The sequence below is a fragment of the Melanotaenia boesemani genome, chromosome 22 (genome assembly GCF_017639745.1).
Source record: "Melanotaenia boesemani isolate fMelBoe1 chromosome 22, fMelBoe1.pri, whole genome shotgun sequence".
NCBI classification, from domain to species: Eukaryota; Metazoa; Chordata; class Actinopteri; order Atheriniformes; family Melanotaeniidae; genus Melanotaenia; species Melanotaenia boesemani.
Genome location: NC_055703.1, coordinates 6,391,774 through 6,412,942, shown reverse-complemented (window position 1 = coordinate 6,412,942; position 21,169 = coordinate 6,391,774). Strand labels below are relative to the sequence as shown.

At 42.9% G+C, this 21,169-nt stretch overlaps 1 protein-coding gene across 2 annotated transcripts in view; it reads left to right on the top strand.

The window, feature by feature from the left end:
* fzd3a (frizzled class receptor 3a) overlaps positions 1-20,515 on the top strand; it is a 30,054-nt gene extending 9,539 nt beyond the window's left edge. Inside the window, exons 3-9 of one of the 2 annotated variants that reach the window (XM_041975167.1) lie at positions 10,990-11,186; positions 12,058-12,520; positions 12,599-12,898; positions 12,995-13,246; positions 16,183-16,331; positions 18,875-19,309; positions 19,385-20,515. In XM_041975167.1, coding sequence (XP_041831101.1) covers positions 10,990-11,186; positions 12,058-12,520; positions 12,599-12,898; positions 12,995-13,246; positions 16,183-16,331; positions 18,875-19,309; positions 19,385-19,634 — 2,046 coding nt within the window. In that variant the 3' untranslated portion in view covers positions 19,635-20,515. The remainder of the gene's footprint in view (positions 1-10,989; positions 11,187-12,057; positions 12,521-12,598; positions 12,899-12,994; positions 13,247-16,182; positions 16,332-18,874; positions 19,310-19,384) is intronic. The other variant, XM_041975168.1, reaches the window with a different exon arrangement.
* Positions 20,516-21,169: the final 654 nt, after the last annotated feature.

Sequence of the window (21,169 nt, the reverse complement as noted above, 5' to 3'; positions counted from 1 at the left end):
AGTAGAACTCATGACTATGTTTAATAGTGAAAGTAAAAACATTTCTACATGAATGTGAAGGGAACTGTAGGGATTGGCACTGAACAGCTGTGTCCATAAGAAAACCACTAAACAGGTAAAGCTAAGCAGATAAAAAGGCTTCAATTTGCTAGAGAGCATAAAGATCTGACTCTGGAGCCATGGAGGAAGGTCATGTGATCTGTGTCCAGATTTAACCTGTTCCAGAGTGATGGGAGCATCGGGGTAAGAAGAGAGGCAGATGAAGTGATGGGGCAGTTGGTGAGGTCTAGGTTCAGCAACGTACCCCAAAGACTGAGGTCAGCTGACCACCTGAATATACTGAATGACCAGACTATTCCATCAGTGGATTTTTTTCTTCCCTGATGACATGGCCATATTTCAAGATGACAATGCCTGGATTCATTGGGCTCAAACTGTGAAAGAGTGGTTCAGAAAGCATCAGACATCATTTTCACACATGGATTGGCCACCATAGAGTCCAGACCTGAACCCCATTGAGAACCTTTGGGATGAGCTAGAGAAGACTTTGTCCAGTGGTCGGACTCTCCCATCATCAATACAAGATCTTAGTGAAAAATTAATGCAACTCAGAATGGAAATAAATAGGAATGTATTGATTCCACATTTTTTCAGAGTACAAGTACTTTGAGTACTTACTGATTCAGAGTACTGGTATGAGTAGTAATTAATCCCATTACAATTCACTGATAAAGGGTCTGGACCAGAATGTCAGATGTGATGACTGAGTGGTTAAGTCTGTGAAATATCAAATGGGTCATCCTGCTGCATCCTCTAAATCCGCCTTTGGAGGTAACCCTGCGTTAACACACCTGAATGAAATGATTGTCTTGTTAACAGACTTGCAGAGAACTTGATGAGGAACTTCGTTAATCTGAATCAAGTGTGTTGGAGTAGGAACACATCTAAAGGCCCATTTATGCTCCCTTACGTCCGCTTCAGATGTTGTCATACGTCACAGTCCTTATACTTCCATGGGTCTTTTATGTTGCCATGGTAATTAAGTCAGTTCCCCCACTAGTGGGCAGTGCTAAGTCCAGAGTTCACTCCTGCGAGCCAACGTCAGTTTCAGACACCGTTTGGCAGCAGTAATGCGTCGCTATGAAGTTGTTTCCACCCGCCCAACATTTTCTTCAAGAGCTTGTGCAATTTCTACAGTTGTGCTCGTCTTCGTTCTTCAGCTTTTTTGTTCCCTTCTTGATCCTCTTCTTCTTCTCTGGTTTGTTTCTTTTGCTGGTTGCACTTCAGCTATTCCACTCCACGATTTCCGGAATTGCTCCGGCTTCTGCGTCAAGCGACGGATAGCTAAGCTTCATGAAAATGGACCAAATTACTTACGTAACCGACGCAGAAGACGGACGAAACTTATGGGCCTTAAGACAGGCAGGGCAGTGGGTCCCGAGGACCTGGATTGAGAAACACTGATCTAAATATCAGGCTTGAAAAAACTGAAAAGAAGTGGTTCTTGGTGGATTATGGTCACAGCTCTGACAATGTTTCTACAGACCCAAAATCAGTGATGAGTTTTTATGTATTTTATTTTTAATAACTTATTTTTATGGGCAGTGTGTTATTTAGCTCTCCTTATTTAAGTTAAATATTTAACTAAGATTTCACTTATTTAAGTGAAATCTTAGTTATGGAGCACTGATGAGCAATAATGAGACCCTGAAATGTAATTTTAGAGCAAAACTTTGAATCATTTGGCTGCATTTTAAGGAAATTCAGTTCCCTGTCTAATCTGTGTTGGACTGTAGTTATTCCACTGAAATATAAAGGTAGACTATTGGATTTAAAAAAAGATGAGAGGAAAAAGAGGTATTCCAGACACTACATTTGTTTTTTATCATCAGGTTAAATGAGATCATATGAGGCCTAACGTTAAAACCACCAGTCATGTGTAGGTGCGCTTCCTGCTAACCAAACTGGTCTGACGAGTTGGGTCATGGACACAGGACTGGTGGGGGTGTCCTGTGGTGTCTGGCAGCTGATCCTCGGTGTCCTGTGGGTTGCAGGGTTTGCCTGATCGGGCCTCTGCCAGCACTTCTTGTTGACGCTTGATTGGATTTGGATCTGTGGAGTTTAGAGGCCAGGTCAACAGCTTGGGGTCTTTGTAGTGTTTCTTCAGCCATTCCTGAGCAGTTTTTGTGTCGTGACGGGATGCATTGTCATCGTCCTGTTGGGGGGGAGCTGTTGCTATTCACATTCTTGGAACCAGTTTCCCAGCAGCACATGGCAATGACTGGACTGAGGTTATTCACCTGTCTGTTCCTGATGGCTGATCTGTGTTGGTCTGCTTTAGTCTACACTGGGCCTTTCATTACTGAGTCACATTTTCTTCCTCATTTCTTTATCACTCTGTTGCTAAATGTGAGTATTTGGTTTTTAGTATTTAGGTTAGGTTACTGGGACAGTGTTGGACCAGTTCTCTCTGACTTGTCCAATGCCTGTTTTAGGAGAAAGATATTTGTCAAAAAACAATAAAAGCAAGTTAGCATTTAGCTATATTTAGAGTCCCAGAACACTGTGCTTTGCTAATTTACATGTCTGACTGTTTGAGCCTGTCATATCCTCAGTGACATGTTACTCCACATTTTCAGAGATCACAAAATATCCTAAAAACCTCTCATGAATATGCAATAACAGTAGCAGTGGGGCTGAAGCTGAAATTACATTAGCATACTACTCCACCCCCATGCATCTGTTGGAGAAAGCTGTGTAATACGCACACTCACTGGCCACTTTATTAGGTACAGCTTGCTGATACCAGGTTGGACCCCCCCCTTTCTGTCAGAATTGCCTTAATTCTTGGTGTCATAGATTCAACAAAGTGTTGGAAACATTCCTCAGAGGTTTTGCTCCACATTGACATGACAGCATCACACATTTCCTGCAGATATGTTGGCTGCATCCATGATGAGAATCTCCCGTTCCACCACATCCCGAAGCTGCTCTACTGGACTGAGATCTGGTGGCTGTGGCGGCCGTTGGAGTCCAATGAACTCATCGTCATGTTCTAGAAAGCAGGTGGAGATGATCTGAGCTTTGTGACATGGAGCATTATCCTGCTGGAAGTAGCATTATTACATAGCAGGATGGCTCCATGTTTTCGTGTTGTTTCTATCAGATTCTGACCCTACCATCTGAATGTTGAAGACCAGCAACATTTCTCCATCTTCTATTGTCCAGTGTTGGTGAGTGTGTGTGAATTGTAGCATCAGTTTCCTGTTCTTAGCTGACAGGAGGCACCTGGTGTGGTCTTCTGCTGCTGTAGCCCATCTTTTTATTTATTTTTTTTTTTATTTAACCTTTATTTAACCAGGAAAGTCCCATTGAGACTCGAAAGGTCTCTTTTTCAAGGGAGTCCTGGCCAAGAGGCTCCAACACACACATTTCATACAATTTCATACATTTCATACAGTGCAGAAACCTGGTTAAAAACAGCGACATACCATTGACTGCATTTCCAGGTCATCAAGAAAAGAATTAAAATGAGGCATTGACACAAGTGTTTGAATTTTAAGAGCTCTCTGTAAAAAATTCCAATCTGTTGGTGCACAATATTGGAAAGACATTTTTCCCGTCTTTGTTCTAACACTAGGAACAGTTAGTGTATAGACCTCCTGAGAGCGCAGATGATAATGACCTTCAGTCCTGTGAAGATACACGCTCAAATAAGAAGGAAGGAGACCAATAAGTCCTTTGTAGATAAACCTGTACCAGTGTGTGAGGTGCCGAGTCGCTAAAGCAGGCCAACCAACACGAGAGTACAGTTCACAATGGTGGGTTCGTGCGCTACAATTTGTTATGAAGCGCAAAGAGGCGTGGAACACTGAATCCAAGGAGCGTAAAGCTTGCGCTGTAGCCTGCATATACAACAGGTCTCCGTAGTCCAACACAGGGAGAAATGTTGCGGCAACAAGTCTCTTCCTGGCATTGAAAGAGAAAGACAACTTATTTCTGAAATAAAAACTTAACTTCAGACCAACTTTTTCACAAGAGAATCAATATGGGCTTTGAAACATAATCCATCGTCAATTGTAACACCCAAGTATTTAAAAGTATTTACAACTTCTATAACTGAGCCATCTGGTGTAACTACTGGGGGGGGCATTCTATTTAGTCTTACTTCTACAGAACAACATCAGTTTGGTTTTGTTTACGTTAAGAGAGAGCTTCAGTTCAAAAAAACTATTGCAAACGACATTAAATGCTTTTTGCATCTGCTTCAAGGTTGGACGTGTTGTGTGTTCAGAGATGCTGTTCTGCATATCTTGGTTGGAACCAGTGCTTAATGGACTTCCTGTTCTCTTTCTATCATCTCCAACCAGTCTGCCCATTCTCCTCTGACCTCTGACATCAACAAGACATTCTGGTCTGCTCACTGGATATTTTCTCTTCAGACCATTCTCTGTAAACCCTAGAGATGTAAATACTCAGACCAACAACCATGCCACGTTCAAAGTCACTTAAATCTCCTTTCTTCCTCATTCTGATGCTCAGTTTGAACTTCAGCAAGTCATCTTCACCATGTCTTCATGACTAAATACTTCCAATTGCTGCCTTGTGATTGGCTGATTAGAATTTGTGTCCACAAGCAGTTGAACAGGTGAACCTAATAAAGTGTGTTTTCACCACATGCTTAATTTTTCCCTCATCAACCAGTAAAGACGACAATCTTGACTACATCAGCTCTTTATCGCCCACCAAACATGTTGTACTTTTGCTCCTTGCATATTGTACAGGCTGCAATTTACAGCCGAGTGTGAAGCAGCTGGGATGAGAATCAGCACCTCCAAATCCTAGACCATGGTCCTCAGCCGGAAAAGGATGGAGTGCCTTCTCCGGGTCGGCAATGAGGTCCTGCCCCAAGTGGAGGAGTTCATGTATCTCGGGGTCTTGTTCACGAGTGAGGGAAGGATGGAGCGGGAGTTTGACAGGCGGATCGGTGCGGAATCTGCAGTGATGCAGACTCTGTATCGGTCTGTCGTGGTGAAGAAGGAGCTGAGCCAAAAGGCAAAGCTCTCGATTTACCGGTTGATCTACGTTCCCACCCTCACCTATGGTTACGAGCTGTAGGTAGTGACCGAAAGAACAAGATTGCAAATACAAGCGACCAAAATGAGTTTTCTTCGAAGGGTAGCCGGGCTCTCCCTTAGAGATAGGGTGAGAAGCTCGGTGATCCAGGAGGGGCTCAGAGTAGAGCTGCAGCTCCTCCACATCAAGAGGAGCCAGATGAGGTGGCTCGGACATCTGGTCAGTACGCCTCCGGGCACGTCCCACCGAAAAGAGACCCAAGGGAAGGCCCAGGACACGCTGGAGGGACTACATCTCTCGGCTGGCCTGGGAACGCCTCGGGATCCCTCCGGATGAGCTGGTGAATGTGGCCGGGGAGAGGGAAGTCTGGGTTTCCCTGCTTAGGCAGCTGCCTCCGCAACCCGACTCCGGATAAGCAGCAGACGATGGATAGATGGATGGATATTGTACATTTAATTTAAGTGTGTTTTTCACAACGACAACCACCATCTACTCATGGAGGCCAGTCAACAGCACTTCTCATCCCATCCATTTACACTGAATTCACAGGAGGGCTCGTCAGGGCCTCGTAATATTTGTGTTTGGAATTAGCAGCTGGTTGTGTGGGTAAAACAGCCATATGTCCCTCCACCACCAGTTCAGTTATGGTTCACTCTGGCTCCCATGACTGCTGTAAAATGGCTAAATGTATATAGTGAAGTGATGAAGGAGGAGTAAAAGAGTAGATGATGAAGATGTGTGTAAAAGAAAAATAGTAAGCTTGAAAAATAAATAGAGAGAAGTGTAGTTCAGAGTAGATCATCACCCCTTGTAGCCTATATATTTACTCATCCGTCTCTCTGTGGTACAGCAGAGTGTAGTACATCGTGCTCTATGAGGCATATCAGTAGCCTGCAGGAATCAAAACTGAGCGCACGAGAAAATATGCAAGCTCACTTTAACTGCATTATGCCATGTTTGAGTGGTTTCCTCACACTGTCCGGGCATCACTGATGAAATAATAGATGTCACAGGACTGCACGCTGGCAACAAAATGTCTTAGGGAGGATAATAAGCAAACTATTATCATACTGCTGGCAGGGTGGAGTGAAATAACATTTCTGCTCCTCTGTTATTTCTCCAGATTACAGCGTTCTCTGGTTTATTTTTACCTAAAGATTTCAGTCATGTAGTCAAAAAGCACTGAATTTGAGAGCAGTCATGTTGTTAACCTGCTTTTGATAAAACCCTGTTAAGAAAATCTGAATCAATTTTCTGAAATTCTGCAATAAAGGATAAATATTTCCATTTATTTATCTGAAGCTGTTAAATTAGGCTGTGTAGCGTCGGTGTGTGGAGGGTTGTCAGCTGGAATATGTTGCTTGTTTTTTAGCAGAAGAAATGGTCCTATTAACCAACCTAGAGGAGAGAAAAACACCTTCAAAAAGCAGATCTTTGTCCACTTTGATTTCTGTATTTTTACAGCAGAACGAAGCTAAATTATGCTGATTTCATGGTATTTGACAGTTTTATTTCCTTGCATGACTGGGTGCTAACCACATTTCCCCTGACTGAGAGAAGAATTACTGCAGTCTGAGAATAGACAATTTCATTGTCATGAAAATAGTACATTGTACAAATCAGTGTCCACAGTGACCTGATGTTCACCCAGAATTTGTCTTTTTCCAAAGAATTTGTTGGAACCAGGTTTTAGGCTGTATGGATTGTATTGGTTATCCATCTTCATTGCAAACATGGCTACAAGTGACATCTGACTCCAGTGTCCTCCAGATTTTCAGTTTTACCTGAGGTTGTAGAGGGTGCCGCATCCTCAGATTTCAGACATTCTTGGGTTAAGTTTGCATTTCATGCTAAAGTGGCTCAGATCTGACTTTTTTGCCCATATTTGATCCATATTTGATCTTTTTATGACAGTCTGAACAACACAAATCATATTTTTTTCAATCCAATCCAGGCCACTTTCACATCGTACTATATCTGGTCTTTTTCAAAGTGACCCAATCTGAGCAGTGATGCCACATCAGAAATCTGTGCTGGGTTCCAACTTTGCATCCACAGAGGTACAGAGGTAGGGGTGTAGTGGTACGCCAAAATCATGGTTCGGTACATACCTTGGTTTGAAGGTCACAGTTTGGTTTATTTCGCTAAACTTAACTGCTTAACTTTGGTGTAAACAGGAACATTTAACACGAAACAAAACAAAAAGAAAACTGCTTATAGTGAATTATTCAAGAAAAGATTCTTCCTAAATACTTACTAACCAGCAAATGTTAAGCAGAATTAGTTTTCATGAATGACAAATGCATTACTGACTATTAGCCGTTAGCTTTTTTGGTTTCTTTTTGTATTATTATTATTATTATTATTTATTATTATTATTGTTATTATTATTATTATTATTTTTTTTTTTTTTTAGCTGGAATATCTGTTTTGGTGAACTGTAGGGAAGACTAAATCTGATTATGTCAACTTGAGACTGACCTTTAAACCTGACCTTTTCTGACACAGTTTGGGCCAAATTATTGCTCAAAAAGTGCAGAACTGATAGTGAAAGTAATTGTTTTGATGGTTCTACTGTTTAGGCTCCTAGCTTCAGTTATTCTGTCACAAAGCTTTGTTAATATTTATTTGTATTTTAAAAATAAATGCATATATCTAGGTTGTTTGTACAAAGGAAAGCTGCAGATTTAACCTGAAACGTTGCAGTGTGAATAATCTGCAGTCATAGATCTGTAGGAAGCTGTATCGCTCTAGTAGGCGTTGCATTTTTGCCTCGTGGATAATTCTGGGTCATGATGACATGCGGGAGTGCTTTGTGTTGTGTTGTAACTGTGCTGCTCAATGAAACATGATGATTTCATTTGCACAGATAACACAACCCACTGGTTGATTGGTCTCAGTTTTGACAGCCGTGTGCATCAACTAAATTGATGCTGTGCATTTTAGAGAGCCTGCGAATAGTCTGCTGAGCTTAGACTCACATTATAGTGTGCAGTGTCGACAAATCTTCATCATTCATCATTAATCTGTCACAGTGCAGGTGACTCACTAGTGTGACTTCATCCTCTCTTGCCAGAGAAGTGACATGAGCAACAACAGCTGCATTGATGTGGGCACTTTGTGGTTTAAAGGCCGAGCCTAACAGCCATTATAATCCTTTTTTCATAAAGACATTACATGTGGGTGGCATGCTCTGATGTAGACATATGGTTGGGACAACTGTAGCAACATCCTCTTCAAGTCTGATTGTATGGTGAGGGAATGAGGACGAAAACCTGCATCACTGCATCTCTAAATCAATTTCCTGCTTGAATCTGAGCCAGAAAATGAACCCGGGATGAGCAGATGCTGCTGGCATTTTTCAGAGCTTGCACCGTGTCCAAATGTTGGGGAAAAATAAGCAGTTTTGTAAAAAAAAAAAAATTCATTCCAGTTTAAAAAGTTGATTCCAATCTTTAGGTTTCTTGGTACTTTGCTTAAATTTGTTATGTTCTGTGATACCCACATCTGGGTCAAGAAAGATTTACTGGTTTTTTAAACAATGATTTGTATGAAATGCACTCCATCTGGTTCTCTGTGTTGGAAGAACAGCTTTGTTGTTTCAGATATTGACAGCAGGGAAAATAAGTTATTTGTTGGTATTGACTTCATGACTCGTCCTGTTTGGAGAAACTTGTGTGCAGAATAAACCAAAACAGAACTTTGATCTTAAGCTCTTTCCATTGATTTTCAGGTGGATTCAGGTGATTGGCAGCTTGTTTTTCTATTTTTTAAACCAGCTGAGTTTCCTTGGTTGTGTTTGGGAAGTGTTCACCATCATTTCATCTTCGTCGTCTTATTAGATCAAATCAACTTTATTTATATAGCAAATAGATTTTATAAAAACAAAAAATGCATATAGACAACTTGTAAACCAAAATATTGTTTATAGCACTAAACAGGATAAACAAGAAATCATAAGCTTTATTCAAGAGGTAGATTGTAGGATGCGTCTAAAAACCTTCCTTCTTGTTCTCTTCATACTTCAATCTTATAACATTTGCTGGTGCTAAATGCAGAAAAACAGCTCCATGCCACCATGCCCCCTCCAGACTTTACCGTTGGTTTGGTGTCGTTGGAGGAGTTTTAAAGCATCCAGAGTTCAGTTCTGGTCTCATCCAGACTTTATCCTCCCAGTATTTCACAGGCTGGTTTAAATCTTGGGCAGCAAACTTTAATCCTTGTGGTTCGCTTCAACTTACGACCCTTTTGGGTCAGAGGATGAAAAGTTGTCTCACAAAAACTATTAAAACATTACAAATTCATTTTCCCACTTTTTTTTCTCTTAAATCGATTGACTTCATTTCTGATAAAAACAACCAAATATGTAATTGTTCTAAATACTTTAACCCTTTAAATGCCAATCTGATCACATTATGTCACCATTTTCATATTTTTCATTTTCCATCAAATATATGTTATTTTTCTCTTTGTTTTGACATGATCGAAGTTAATTACATATTTGTTATTTTTGGAGTGAAGTTGATGGAAAGATATTAGAGGAAAAAATGGAAAATAAAATCAATATAATTGTTTTTTAATAACCTGAAAGGGTAGTAAATTTGTCCCTGGTGTCCTGTGGATCTTCAAAGTTCTCCCAGAGAAATTATATCTAACAAATCATCTTATATGTGGTAACACAACCAAAATTATGTCCAAAAAAATTACTTGAATGGACAAAATGTCCATAGAGGTTTCTCCAAACAGGGCTTAGTGTGAACGGGACCTCTCCACCAGTGGTCCTCGGCTCTTGGACGGCTCTGATAAATCTGGTCTCTCTTCTGTTAGAAATCTTGCAAGGAGCACCTGGTTGTGGCCGGTTTACGGTGATATAAAGATGTGTAATTGATGCCATTATTAGTTGTTTCCTGTGGCTAATGAGACACCTTTTTCTTATCAGTTCAGACTGAACCAGCTGATTTTTATTTACATGATTTCTCTCTAATGATCTGCTGTGGCCTTTGTGCACCTCCCTTTCTTCATGTGTTCAGTACTTTCCCCCTTTCATTTAATGTCATTTCATTACACATAACTTAGAAACATCAAAAACTTGTTTGAGAAAAATGTTAATCTTTATTTCACCAGCTGCACCTCTAAAAACCTTTTGCAACATTTCCATTGGAGCTTTATTTCTTTTTTTACTTTGTACTGAATATTCAGCTTTATTAATATACCCAGAGGCAATTTGCCCCCCTGTTTTTCCTTTTCTCACCCCTCCCTGCCCCCTCTCAGCCCTCTGTCTTGAAATTTTGGGGGAGGGGGCACCAGATGATTGACTTTGGTGTGGTTTGAGGCTGTTCTGTTACACATGTAACTATGCAAAGGAGCACACACAAAAACAAGCATTGAGTTCAGTTTAATACATTCATGCACGCCTTCCCACATACACACACACTCCTGTAACTGATTGCATATTAATGACCCGGCCCCCAGATGCCTCCCACCACAGTTGATCAGTGTGAGACCAACATTGTACTGGTTTGTGGGTGTGTTGGCATGTAAATAATAAACTTGTGCTGGTAGTTGTCCTGGGAGTGAGTGTATGGATGTTGTCAGAGTGTGTCAGTCAGTCACAGCATGGTCCTCCCTGTAACACAAAGACTCTGTGTGTCTGCTCCTCCTGTGTGGAGGAAGAAGATGGGGAGGGTGGAGCTGGAATTATTGGGGCTGGGGGGATTATTAGGGAAAGAGGCCAGAGTTGTTTTTATTAATCATCTCCAGAAAATGTCAGTTTCATGCTTCACTGATCTCTTTGTGCTCCTCATTGTGAAGAGGGAGTTTGTCAGTCTGTCACCAGTTTGAATGAGCTCCATTCATCGGTGAAGTTTTGTCATAATTCCAGTTAAAGTTAATTTTTCTCTCTCTGATGTGCAGCCGTTTCATCCCATGGTGAACCTGCAGTGCTCTCAGAACCTCAGGATGTTCCTGTGCGCGCTCTACACGCCGGTGTGCACGGAGTACGGCAGGATGACTCTGCCCTGCCGCCGCCTCTGTCTGCAGGCCAAGAGCGACTGCTACAAACTCATGGACATGTTTGGTATCAGCTGGCCGGAGGAGATGGACTGCAACAGGTTGGTAGATAACAACAGATGTTCCTGTCCACTGGGGGGATTTTTTTGGCATTCATATGCTTTGTTTATTTAATTAGTTTTTTAAGTTATTTGATTATTATTATTATTTTGATTAAATTATTTATTAAATTATTTTTATTTATTCATATATTATTTTATTTAAATGGATTATGTGGATATTTACCATCAGAAAGTGGGTAAAAAAAAAACTAAACTAAAAGTACATTTTACAAAAAAGCCAAAAAAGTAGGAGACACTACAGCTATCACCATTCCACCGTTTATTTATAGACATCATGTCCAATTAAAGTATTTGAAACAACACAGAACATTGATCGCACATCAAATCTGACAAGATGGAGAGATTTACTCTGTACTGATGCACCGTTTCAGCTGATGTCAGTGTTTGTGTCTTCCTGTGACCTCTTACAGATGATAGTCTGTTATCATCTTTTGGACGTGTTTGTTCAGCATTTAGACCCAGTAAATCCAGCGAAAGACCAAAACATAATTTGACGGAGCGCGTCATGTGACCAATATGAACGAATGACATTGTCCGATATTGCCAATAAGAGTTCACATTTAGTATAAAATCCTTCCTTTTACTATCAGGTTTAGTTGCCAATACAGAAGGAATAGTCATGAGGTCACACGGAGCTTCAAAATGGTACCAAACATGAAGGTGCGCAGAAATGTGAAGAGATTTGGAAGCACTTTCAAAGTATCATGAAATAAACGTCTAAAATGTGCATTTTGACATTTTCTGAGAAAAGACAAGTTGAGGAAGAAAAAATGTCTGTTTTTCCTGTTAGCAGATTTAACAGCTCAACAGCTGAAACCCCCCTGAGTTCTGGTCTCTTTACCCCCCTCAGGTTCCCAGACTGTGACGAGTCCTACCCCCGTTCTGTTGACCTCCTGTCCAGCTCAGACACGACTGAGTCCGCCATCTCTGTCCAGAGGGACTACGGCTTCTGGTGTCCTCGCGAGCTAAAAATCGACCCAGAGTTGGGATACTCCTTCATGGGGGTCCGGGACTGCTCCCCCCCGTGTCCCAACATGTATTTCACCCGTGAAGAGCTGGCGTTTGCCCGCTACTTCATCGGGGTGGTGTCCATCGTCTGCCTGTCCGCCACCCTCTTCACCTTCCTGACCTTCCTCATTGATGTGTCGCGGTTCCGCTACCCGGAGCGGCCCATCATATTTTACGCCGTGTGCTACATGATGGTGTCTCTGGTGTTTTTTCTGGGGTTCCTGCTGGAGGACAAGGTTTCCTGCAACGCAGCGACTCCCGGGAGGTTCAGGGCTTCAACTGTGACTCAAGGCTCCCACAACAAGGTCTGTCCTCGACTTTATCTTCTTCATTTTTTGTTTTGCTGTCTGCAGTCTGATGATTTTTTCTTTTTCCCACCTCAGGCCTGCACGCTTCTCTTCATGGTGCTGTACTTCTTCACCATGGCTGGCAGCGTCTGGTGGGTCATTCTGACCATCACCTGGTTCCTGGCTGCCGTTCCCAAGTGGGGCAGTGAGGCGATAGAGAAGAAGGCCCTCCTCTTCCATGCCTGCGCCTGGGGCATCCCCGGTGTCCTCACCGTCACTCTGCTCGCCATGAACAAGATTGAAGGAGACAGCGTCAGTGGCGTTTGCTTCGTGGGCCTTTACAACTTGATGGCACTGCGCTGGTTCCTGCTGGCCCCACTGGGCCTGGATGTTGTGGTGAGGAAGACCGCTGTGTTTATGGATAAAATGATGTATAAGAGATTCAGAACCTGATCTGACACATGATTTAATCCCCTTTTAACGTTATCCCAGGTGGGCGTTGTGCTCTTGCTGGCAGGCATCGCCGCACTCAACCGTGTCCGCATGGAGATCCCGCTGGAGAAGGAGAACCAGGAGAAGCTGGTGAAGTTCATGATTCGTATTGGGGTCTTCTCCGTGCTCTACCTGGTTCCTCTGCTGACCGTCTTGGCTTGTTACCTCTACGAGAGCAGCTACAGAAGCATCTGGGAGACAACCTGGGTCCAGGAGAAGTGTAGAGACTACCACATCCCCTGTCCCTTTCAGGTAATGTTCCTGAAGACACAAGATGTGTCCTGTGTTGCCACTTTAATTTAATGGTTTTGATCAGTATTTTCTCCACACAAAATACTCACATCACCATGAAAGGCTAGAAAAGCAGATGCATAGTTTCTGTATTACTTTATACAAATATATGAAAACTGGAAATGATCCATCCTGCCTCCTAAAAGTGGTTCACAGTGGTGGTGGGTAATATTTTCTGTGCCCACTTTGGGCTCCTTAGTACCAACGTGGCCTGGTTTAACCAGCACAGCCTACCTGAGTATTGTTGCTGACCGTGTCCATCTCTTTATGACCACAGTGTAACATCTTCTGATGCTACTTCCAGCAGGATAAAACACCATGTCACAAAGCTCAGATCATCTCCACCTGCTTTCTAAAACAATGAGTTCACTGGACTCCAACGGCCTCCACATCCACCAGATCTGAGTCCAGTAGAGCAGCTTTGGGATGTGGTGGAACCGGAGATTCTCATCATGTGAATACAAAGACATCTGAACTGTGTTTTGCTCTCATCCAGGTGTTGCCTTCCATGTACTCCATGAACACCTCTTTTTATTTATTTGTTTTTCTAAAAATGGACAATTTGTCTCAGATGATTGCTGCTTTTTAATCTGTCCCATAAACAGCACCGTGTAAGAGAGCAGCACTGTAATCCACTCTGTGTGTGTTCCTGCAGAGTTGAGGGGGTCTCTCAGGTCAAGCTGCTCCACATCAGAGCTGCAGCTCATCTGTACTTTTACACCGTATACAACAATGTACAGTGGAAATGCTGCTGGGTGTAAAATCACAACTTTTCATCCCACTGTGCTCATGAAAGCACCCACGCATGTATGAACACACACAATCACACACACAGTCCATGCTGTGCATCAGACTCAAAGTGCCTGTCTATATTTATCTTAAAAGCCTTCCCTGAGGCTCAGGCCTCCTCCTGTGATGCTCACAGACAAGAAGCTGCTGTTTTCAGTCATACAACTAACTTTAGACTCGGGTTTAATAAACTAAACTGGCCTCTGAGGCTGCAGCTGCTGTTTCTGTGCTCTGTAACGAGGATGTTCAGCCTCATGTCGCTGCTGTAACGAGTGCATCTGTGGATCGCTGAGCCGTGGGCTTCTCCGCCTCGTCCACTCGTAATGAGATCATAATGACGATGTCATTCTGCTGATGTTTGGAAACGAATGACCTTGTTTTTTCTGTTTTCTATAAGGGGACAGCAGCAGAAAATATTCTTTTACAACTGAGAGGAAGGAGTGTTGGATAGATGAGTGTTTGCTGCTGCTGTGGTGTTTACGCCTCCAGCGGAGATGAAGAAGTGGAGCAGACAGACTCGTATATACACTGAGGATGAATCAGCTGCCTCCGTGTGAAGCATGAACATATTAATTATCTATCTCATGCTGATGTTTACATACAGAAGTCTGATTAAATTACACAACTGATGCCCTGTAGTGCAAATTCCTGTTAAACTGTGGTTGCTAACATCATGGGAAGCTCAGACACTTGTCTGTTCTTCATATACAGCTGACGCCAAGTGTTTTTAGAACAACACAAATATTGGTTTTCACAATATTTGCAGCTTCTGTGTTTTTAGATCCTTTGTGTCATATGTTTCTATGGTTTACTGAAGTTATAATTACAACCATTTCATGCATAATCAGTGCTCGGAGGTGGTCAGAATTTGTGGGTTTTTGTTTGTCCATTGATCTCTTGAGCCTCTTGATGACACATTTACAAAAGGAATTAAAGTCTGGGGAGTTTTCTGGCCATGGCCCAAAAGTTGAGATGTTTTGCTCCCTGAGCCACTTAGTTGTCACTTCTGGCTGAAGGCATCATGCTCCTTCATGCTGGAAAAGACCATGGGCCTCATTTATGAAGATTTGTAAGAAAATCCTGGTTGCTATCTTCTTAAGTTGTACTTATTATTTTATTTTTTTTTTTTACGAAAACCCTCTATTAGATTCACAAACATCACACCAATCCACCTGTTAATCTCCCCTTCCATCCTTCCCTCACTCATGAACAAGACCTCGAGGTACTTGAACTCCTCCACTTGGAGCAGAACCTCATTCCTGACCTGGAGAAAACACTCCACACTTTTCCGGCTGAGGACCATGCTCTCGGATTTGGAGGTGCTGAAGATCACGGCCCGATGAGGCCAACGGAACCACATCATCTGCAAAACGTAGAGACCCAGTCCTGAGGCCACCAAACCGGATCCCCTCAACACCTTGGCTGCACCTAAAAATTCCGTCCAAAAAAGTTATGAATCAGTGACAAAGGGCAGCCTTGGTGGAGACTAACCCTCACTGGAAAGTAATCTGATTAATTGCTAGCAATGCGGCTCAAGGTCTGACACTGGTCGTACCGGGACCGGACAGCTTGTAAAAGGGGGTCCAGCACTGTGTAATCCCCGAGCAAACCCCACAGAGTCCCAGAGGGACAGAGTCAAACACTGTCTCCAAGTCCACAAAACACATGTAGACTGGTTGGGCGAACTCCTGTGCCACTCTAACCCGCTTCAGAGGGTGCAGAGCTGGTCCACTGTTTCACAACCAGGACAAAAATCACACTGCTCCTCCTCAATCTGAGGTTCGACTGTCCAACGGACCTTCCTCTCCAGCACCCCTGAATAGGCCTTACCAGGGAGGCTGAGGAGTGTGATCCGCCTGTAGTTGGGACACAGCATCCGGTCCCACTTTTTGAAGAGGGAGACCACCACCCCGGTCTGCCAGTCCACAGGAACTATCCCCAATGTCCATGTGATGCTGCAGAGTCAACCAAGACAGCCAACGTGACAGTTTTTTGGAAGAGCTGGTCATGCAGCTTTTCCTCTCAACACACACACTGACTGTTCCAGTATTCAGCCACAAACCATCAAACTCCAACCAGTAACATCATCTTCTGTTTATGTTTTCCAGGTGGAGCGCACCAGTCGGCCAGACCTGGTCCTGTTCCTCATTAAGTACCTGATGATGCTGATCGTGGGGATCCCCTCTGTGTTCTGGGTGGGCAGCAAGAAGACCTGCTTCGAGTGGGCCAGTTTCTTCCACGGGAAAAGACGCAAAGAGTACGTTGTCCATCGGCTCTGTTCACAGCTGGTTTTAGAACACACTCGGGGTGATTCGTCCTGAGTGATCAGATAATCAGGTCATCAGATATATTCACACAGCTGCATCGTTACTCAGACATGAACATGGTCAGACTCGCCTCAGTCACATGATTTATAAACATTTCATTGTACAGTAACTGGGAAAGTGACCATTTCCACCATATCATCATTTTGATGCATATTTTTTAACTCCCAAGTTTTATAAACATGAATGCTGATTGGATTAAAGCATATCGGGTGTATTTTGTAATAATGAAGGGTTTGTTCTCTGCTATAATAATGCTTGCTTGTGTCGCCTCCGTCCAAAATCTTGCTGAGATGATGTCAAATTCAGATGTTTTCTTTCACCAGTGTGGATTACGTCACCTGTAAGTCTTTTGCAGCGTATAACCGCTCACATTAGCAGCTAATGCTAAGACCACAGGCTCTAAAATAGACAACAACAGGAAGTGATGTCACCACACACAAGTACTACAAGGACAGAATGTACACACATTGTACAGTGTTACTACAAGAGCATTTTTTCTGATTTTACAGAATTCAGGATCAACACAAACACATTTAACCCCATTTAACCGTGAGGCTGCAGCGCGTCACACGCAGGTGTGTTGTGTAAGCGGTTGCACCCGTGACACATGTTGGAAAACTGAGATTCAAAGCATTTTACAGTTTGATGAGCAGAAACAATCAAAACAAAACTAACATATTAATGCTCCTGGTAACCCAGGAGAGTCCGAATGATCCAGCTCAGTGAAACAAAGATTCTTAAAGGTACAGAGTGAAAAAAGACCCACATGTAGTGGTAATGATGGGCATTGCAAATTGTGAATGGACGGTGGCCATCAAGGGAAAAAATTCTTCCAGACATGAACATGTTTTCATCTGTGAGTGGATTCAGTGGCCTCAGGTGCAGCGATGACTGCACCACAGGTAACTATTCAGCATTGTGTACACATGTACTATCTTCTTATGTGGTCCTTTAAAGGCGTTACTATCCCAAACGGTGCTTTATGGCTCAGGGAATCTAGACAAAAGTTATTTTAGTAAAGTGATTAGGTACCGATAGAAGCACAGTTTTTAGTCATATATTCATTTTTTCTGTCGCTGACCTTTGATTATGTTACACACTGAGCCTTTAAATATTTTGCAGGTTGAGCCTCATCTTTCACATGTTCTCTAATTTATGCATCCACAACTAATCCTGAGTGTCCCGTTTGGATCAGATCACATGTTAATGCCAAATGTGAACAGAATTAGTTCGTCTTAAAAGCACGTTCAGAAAGTTTCTCACGTGATTAGTCTTAAGCCCCATTTCCACCAACGGGTTCGGCTCGGTACAAGACGCTGTGGTATGCATGCGTTTTGTTGTTGCGTCTCTGCAGGCAGAAACTGGGAAATGCAGTCCTGCTGTATCAGGATCCTTCTATTTAGGTCCCAACATTCCTGATCTGACTTTAAATGGTGGAGCTTGACATGCTGCCACCCACTGATTAGTTGAAAGAAGCATCACTTCCCATGCAACTTGGCAATGAGAACAAAGCAAAAACAGCTTCATGTTTAAATATACTTTAGATTTTTGTTGTTCAACCTCTTGACATGGCCCAATTTTCTACTTCCTGTCTGAAACCCCAAATAACAGAAGTATGTTCCCAACTACAAGGACTGTGTATCATCTTGGTCTCTACCGAAAACTGAGACATGTGAGATTAATAAAGAAATGTCAGATTTGTGTTACTGTGTCAGAGTAAAATCACCTGGAACACAGTGGAAAATGTAAATGGTATTCTCCTAGAAGAAAACCCAACACATTATTATAAGTGAAAACCAGAGGACAGCAGCCCAGTTCATCTAGGAATGAGTAAAGTAATGTCTGATGAGGAAATGTGCAAAAGTAGAAGCAGTTTTCCAGATGTTTTAATAGGTGTTATGCAGGTAACTGTCTCAGGAAGCCATCAGTCAATGATAGACACTGCTATCAGTCATCAGTCAGAAGAATGGAGGATAGCCCCCAAGTTAGAATGATTGTAATCAGCAGAGTTTCTGCTTTCAGATGAAACTTTGTTTGAAGTGGAGAATAGTTAACCACATGCCAAGAAGGAGGAACACAAATTTCTGGATGTCCACCATTCTCTTCTTTTGTGTCTGTGACAATTCAATCAAGGTACCTTGCTGTTCCGTAGCGGCTGCCTTGCCATCGGGTTTATAATCTACCAGGTAAGGGTACGGCTGGCTGTGGAAATGCAGGGTTTACTGAGCCGGACCCTCTGGTGGAAGCGGGCTTTACTCAGGAAATGACGCAGATGTTCATCATTAGCTCTGATATTCAGGATGGTGAGAACATGAGAGGAAATTATTGGGTTGAACGTGACATTAAAATCTGCATGAACAGGTTGTAGCTCCACCCCTTCGGGGTTCAGTTTTTGTCGTGGACTCTGTGAGGACCTTCTGGCTTGTCTGTGAACACAGGCCTTCTCTGCACCCCCCCTTCCCTCCAAACTCAGAGCATTAACCCCCTCTCCCACTGCCTGCTCCACCCACTCCTCCATCCTCTCCTTCCACACCCGCCTCCCTGGCACCTTCCCCCTCTCCCTCTCCACCCTCATGCGTCTCTCCCTGCCTACACCTCCCTTCTTCTCCTCCTCTTCCTCCACCTCCTCCTCCTCCCCCCCCTGCTGCAGTGGGATGGTCAATGACAGCCGACAGGTTCTTCAGGAGCCCGACTTCACCCAGCTGCTGTTCAGAGACCCCAACACCCCCATCGTCAGGAAGTCGAGGGGCACCTCCACTCAGGGGACCTCCACCCATGCCTCCTCCACCCACCTGGCCATGCTGGACGAGCCCCCCAGTGCCAGCACCAGCCGGGCCGGCTCAGTACGGAGCGCACGCTCCAAGATGAGCAGTTACCATGGCAGCCTGCACCGCTCCAGAGACGGCAGGTCGGTTTCACCTTCATCTTTTATTTAAAACGAACCCCACAGAGTCTCCTGAAGCTCACCTTTCTTCTTCTTCAGATACACGGCCTCCAGTTTCCGGGCACCAGACGAGCGGCTGCTGTACGGCAGCATGCCGCGCCTCAACGACCAGTCCAAACACGGCAGCACCGACCGGCTGGACAGCCCCTCCAGACACGGCTCCACCCTGAGGCTGGAGAGCCAATCCCGGCACAGCAGCATCAGGGACCTGAGCACGGCCCCGCAGGCTACATTCGGACCAGGAAACGGGATCCACAGGGTGCTGGAGGAGGACGGCTCTACGGCTTGAACCGGAATTTGAACGGATGACGGAGAAACCAGACTCAGCTGACAAATGTGTTTCTAGGAAGTAAAGAATGTGAGGATCCAGGAGCCGGCCCAGGTTCCCAGTCCTGGTTACACTTCTGTTGACTGGTGGAGGGGAGCGGGGGAAATCTATCTTTGCCTTAAGATGTCCTCTCAGCTGATCCCAAAAATCAAACTTCAACAATTTGTTGATCCCAAATAAATTGTTGCCAGTTTACATAAATAAAGTGGATTCTGTGGTTTTGATGGTGTCGTGTGGAAAGCTAATGCAGGAAGATGAAGGATTTACTGTTGGACCTACTTTTTGTATTTGACCCTTACGCCCTCCTCGGGCATGTTTGTACATTTTCTCAACTTTATTTTTTATTTGGTGATGATTTTTACTGTTATGACTAGTGGCATGAACTTTTTTTTTTGCTCACATTTTTTAAATCCTCTCATGTCTTTTATATTCTGTTGATGCATTTTGCACCTTCTGGTGATTTCATGGCCAAAAATGTCCATGACTAAAAATAAAAAAAAAACAAACTTAAACATAAATATTTTTTTTTTTCATAAATCACTCAAAAAACTTCATACCCACTTAAAACTTACATTTTTAGGATCTTAATTTATTTTTTAATCTTGCATTAGAAATCACTCTTGGCGCCCCCTGGTGGACAGACAGCGGATTAATAAAACCGGTAAAAATACAAGAACTTTCTTCCATTGCCTACAATTAGAAAACATTTTAATCTGACGTATCACTACTATTCTTCTAAATAAAAGCCCAACATTACAGAATTAACATTTTTAAACTAATGACAGATTAAAATATGTTTTAATGAGACATTTTTGGCACCAAGGCATCTAACTGAAGAACTGACGCTACATAAAATAAATCGATTTTGCTGCTAATCTTTCACACATCCAAGATTTTTTAAATCAAGCTTTTAATCAAAATACTTGTTTATAAACATGGCTTGTGTTTGGCTCATCTGGAGTTTGAGTGATTTATTTAAAAAAATTGTTTATAGCAGTTTTTGGAATTTTTTATTTTGTTTTGGCCACGCAGGTCAACAGGAGTAAATTTGAGGAGGGTAGAAGGGTTAAAGCCCGTCAAAACAAAATGTGACGACACCAACGTGTTGCTCTGCATTTTTATTCAACTGTTCTACTTCTGGACATCACAAGTTTATGTATTTCAAATGATTTTCTGGCTCTTTTCACCTCCTCAGCTCTGATATTCAAGTTATTTTTAAGTCTGAAACCTGAGCAGTGATGTCTGATGTTAAAAGGGAAGAAAAAAAAGAGCTAAATCCAAACTCCTGTCTGATGAAGGGTGTGTGGAGACAAAATGTTAACTGAGTCTGAGTGATGAGTTCACCCTTCCAGTAAATTCCTGAGTAGTTTGTGTCCTTATAGCTGCTGTAAACGTTAGCCCATTGCCTCTTTTAGTGGCAGAACTTGTTCATAGATGTAAAAACTGAGCCTCTGTTCATTTGTAATAAAGTTTTTTTTAAAAGAACAGCTGCAGAT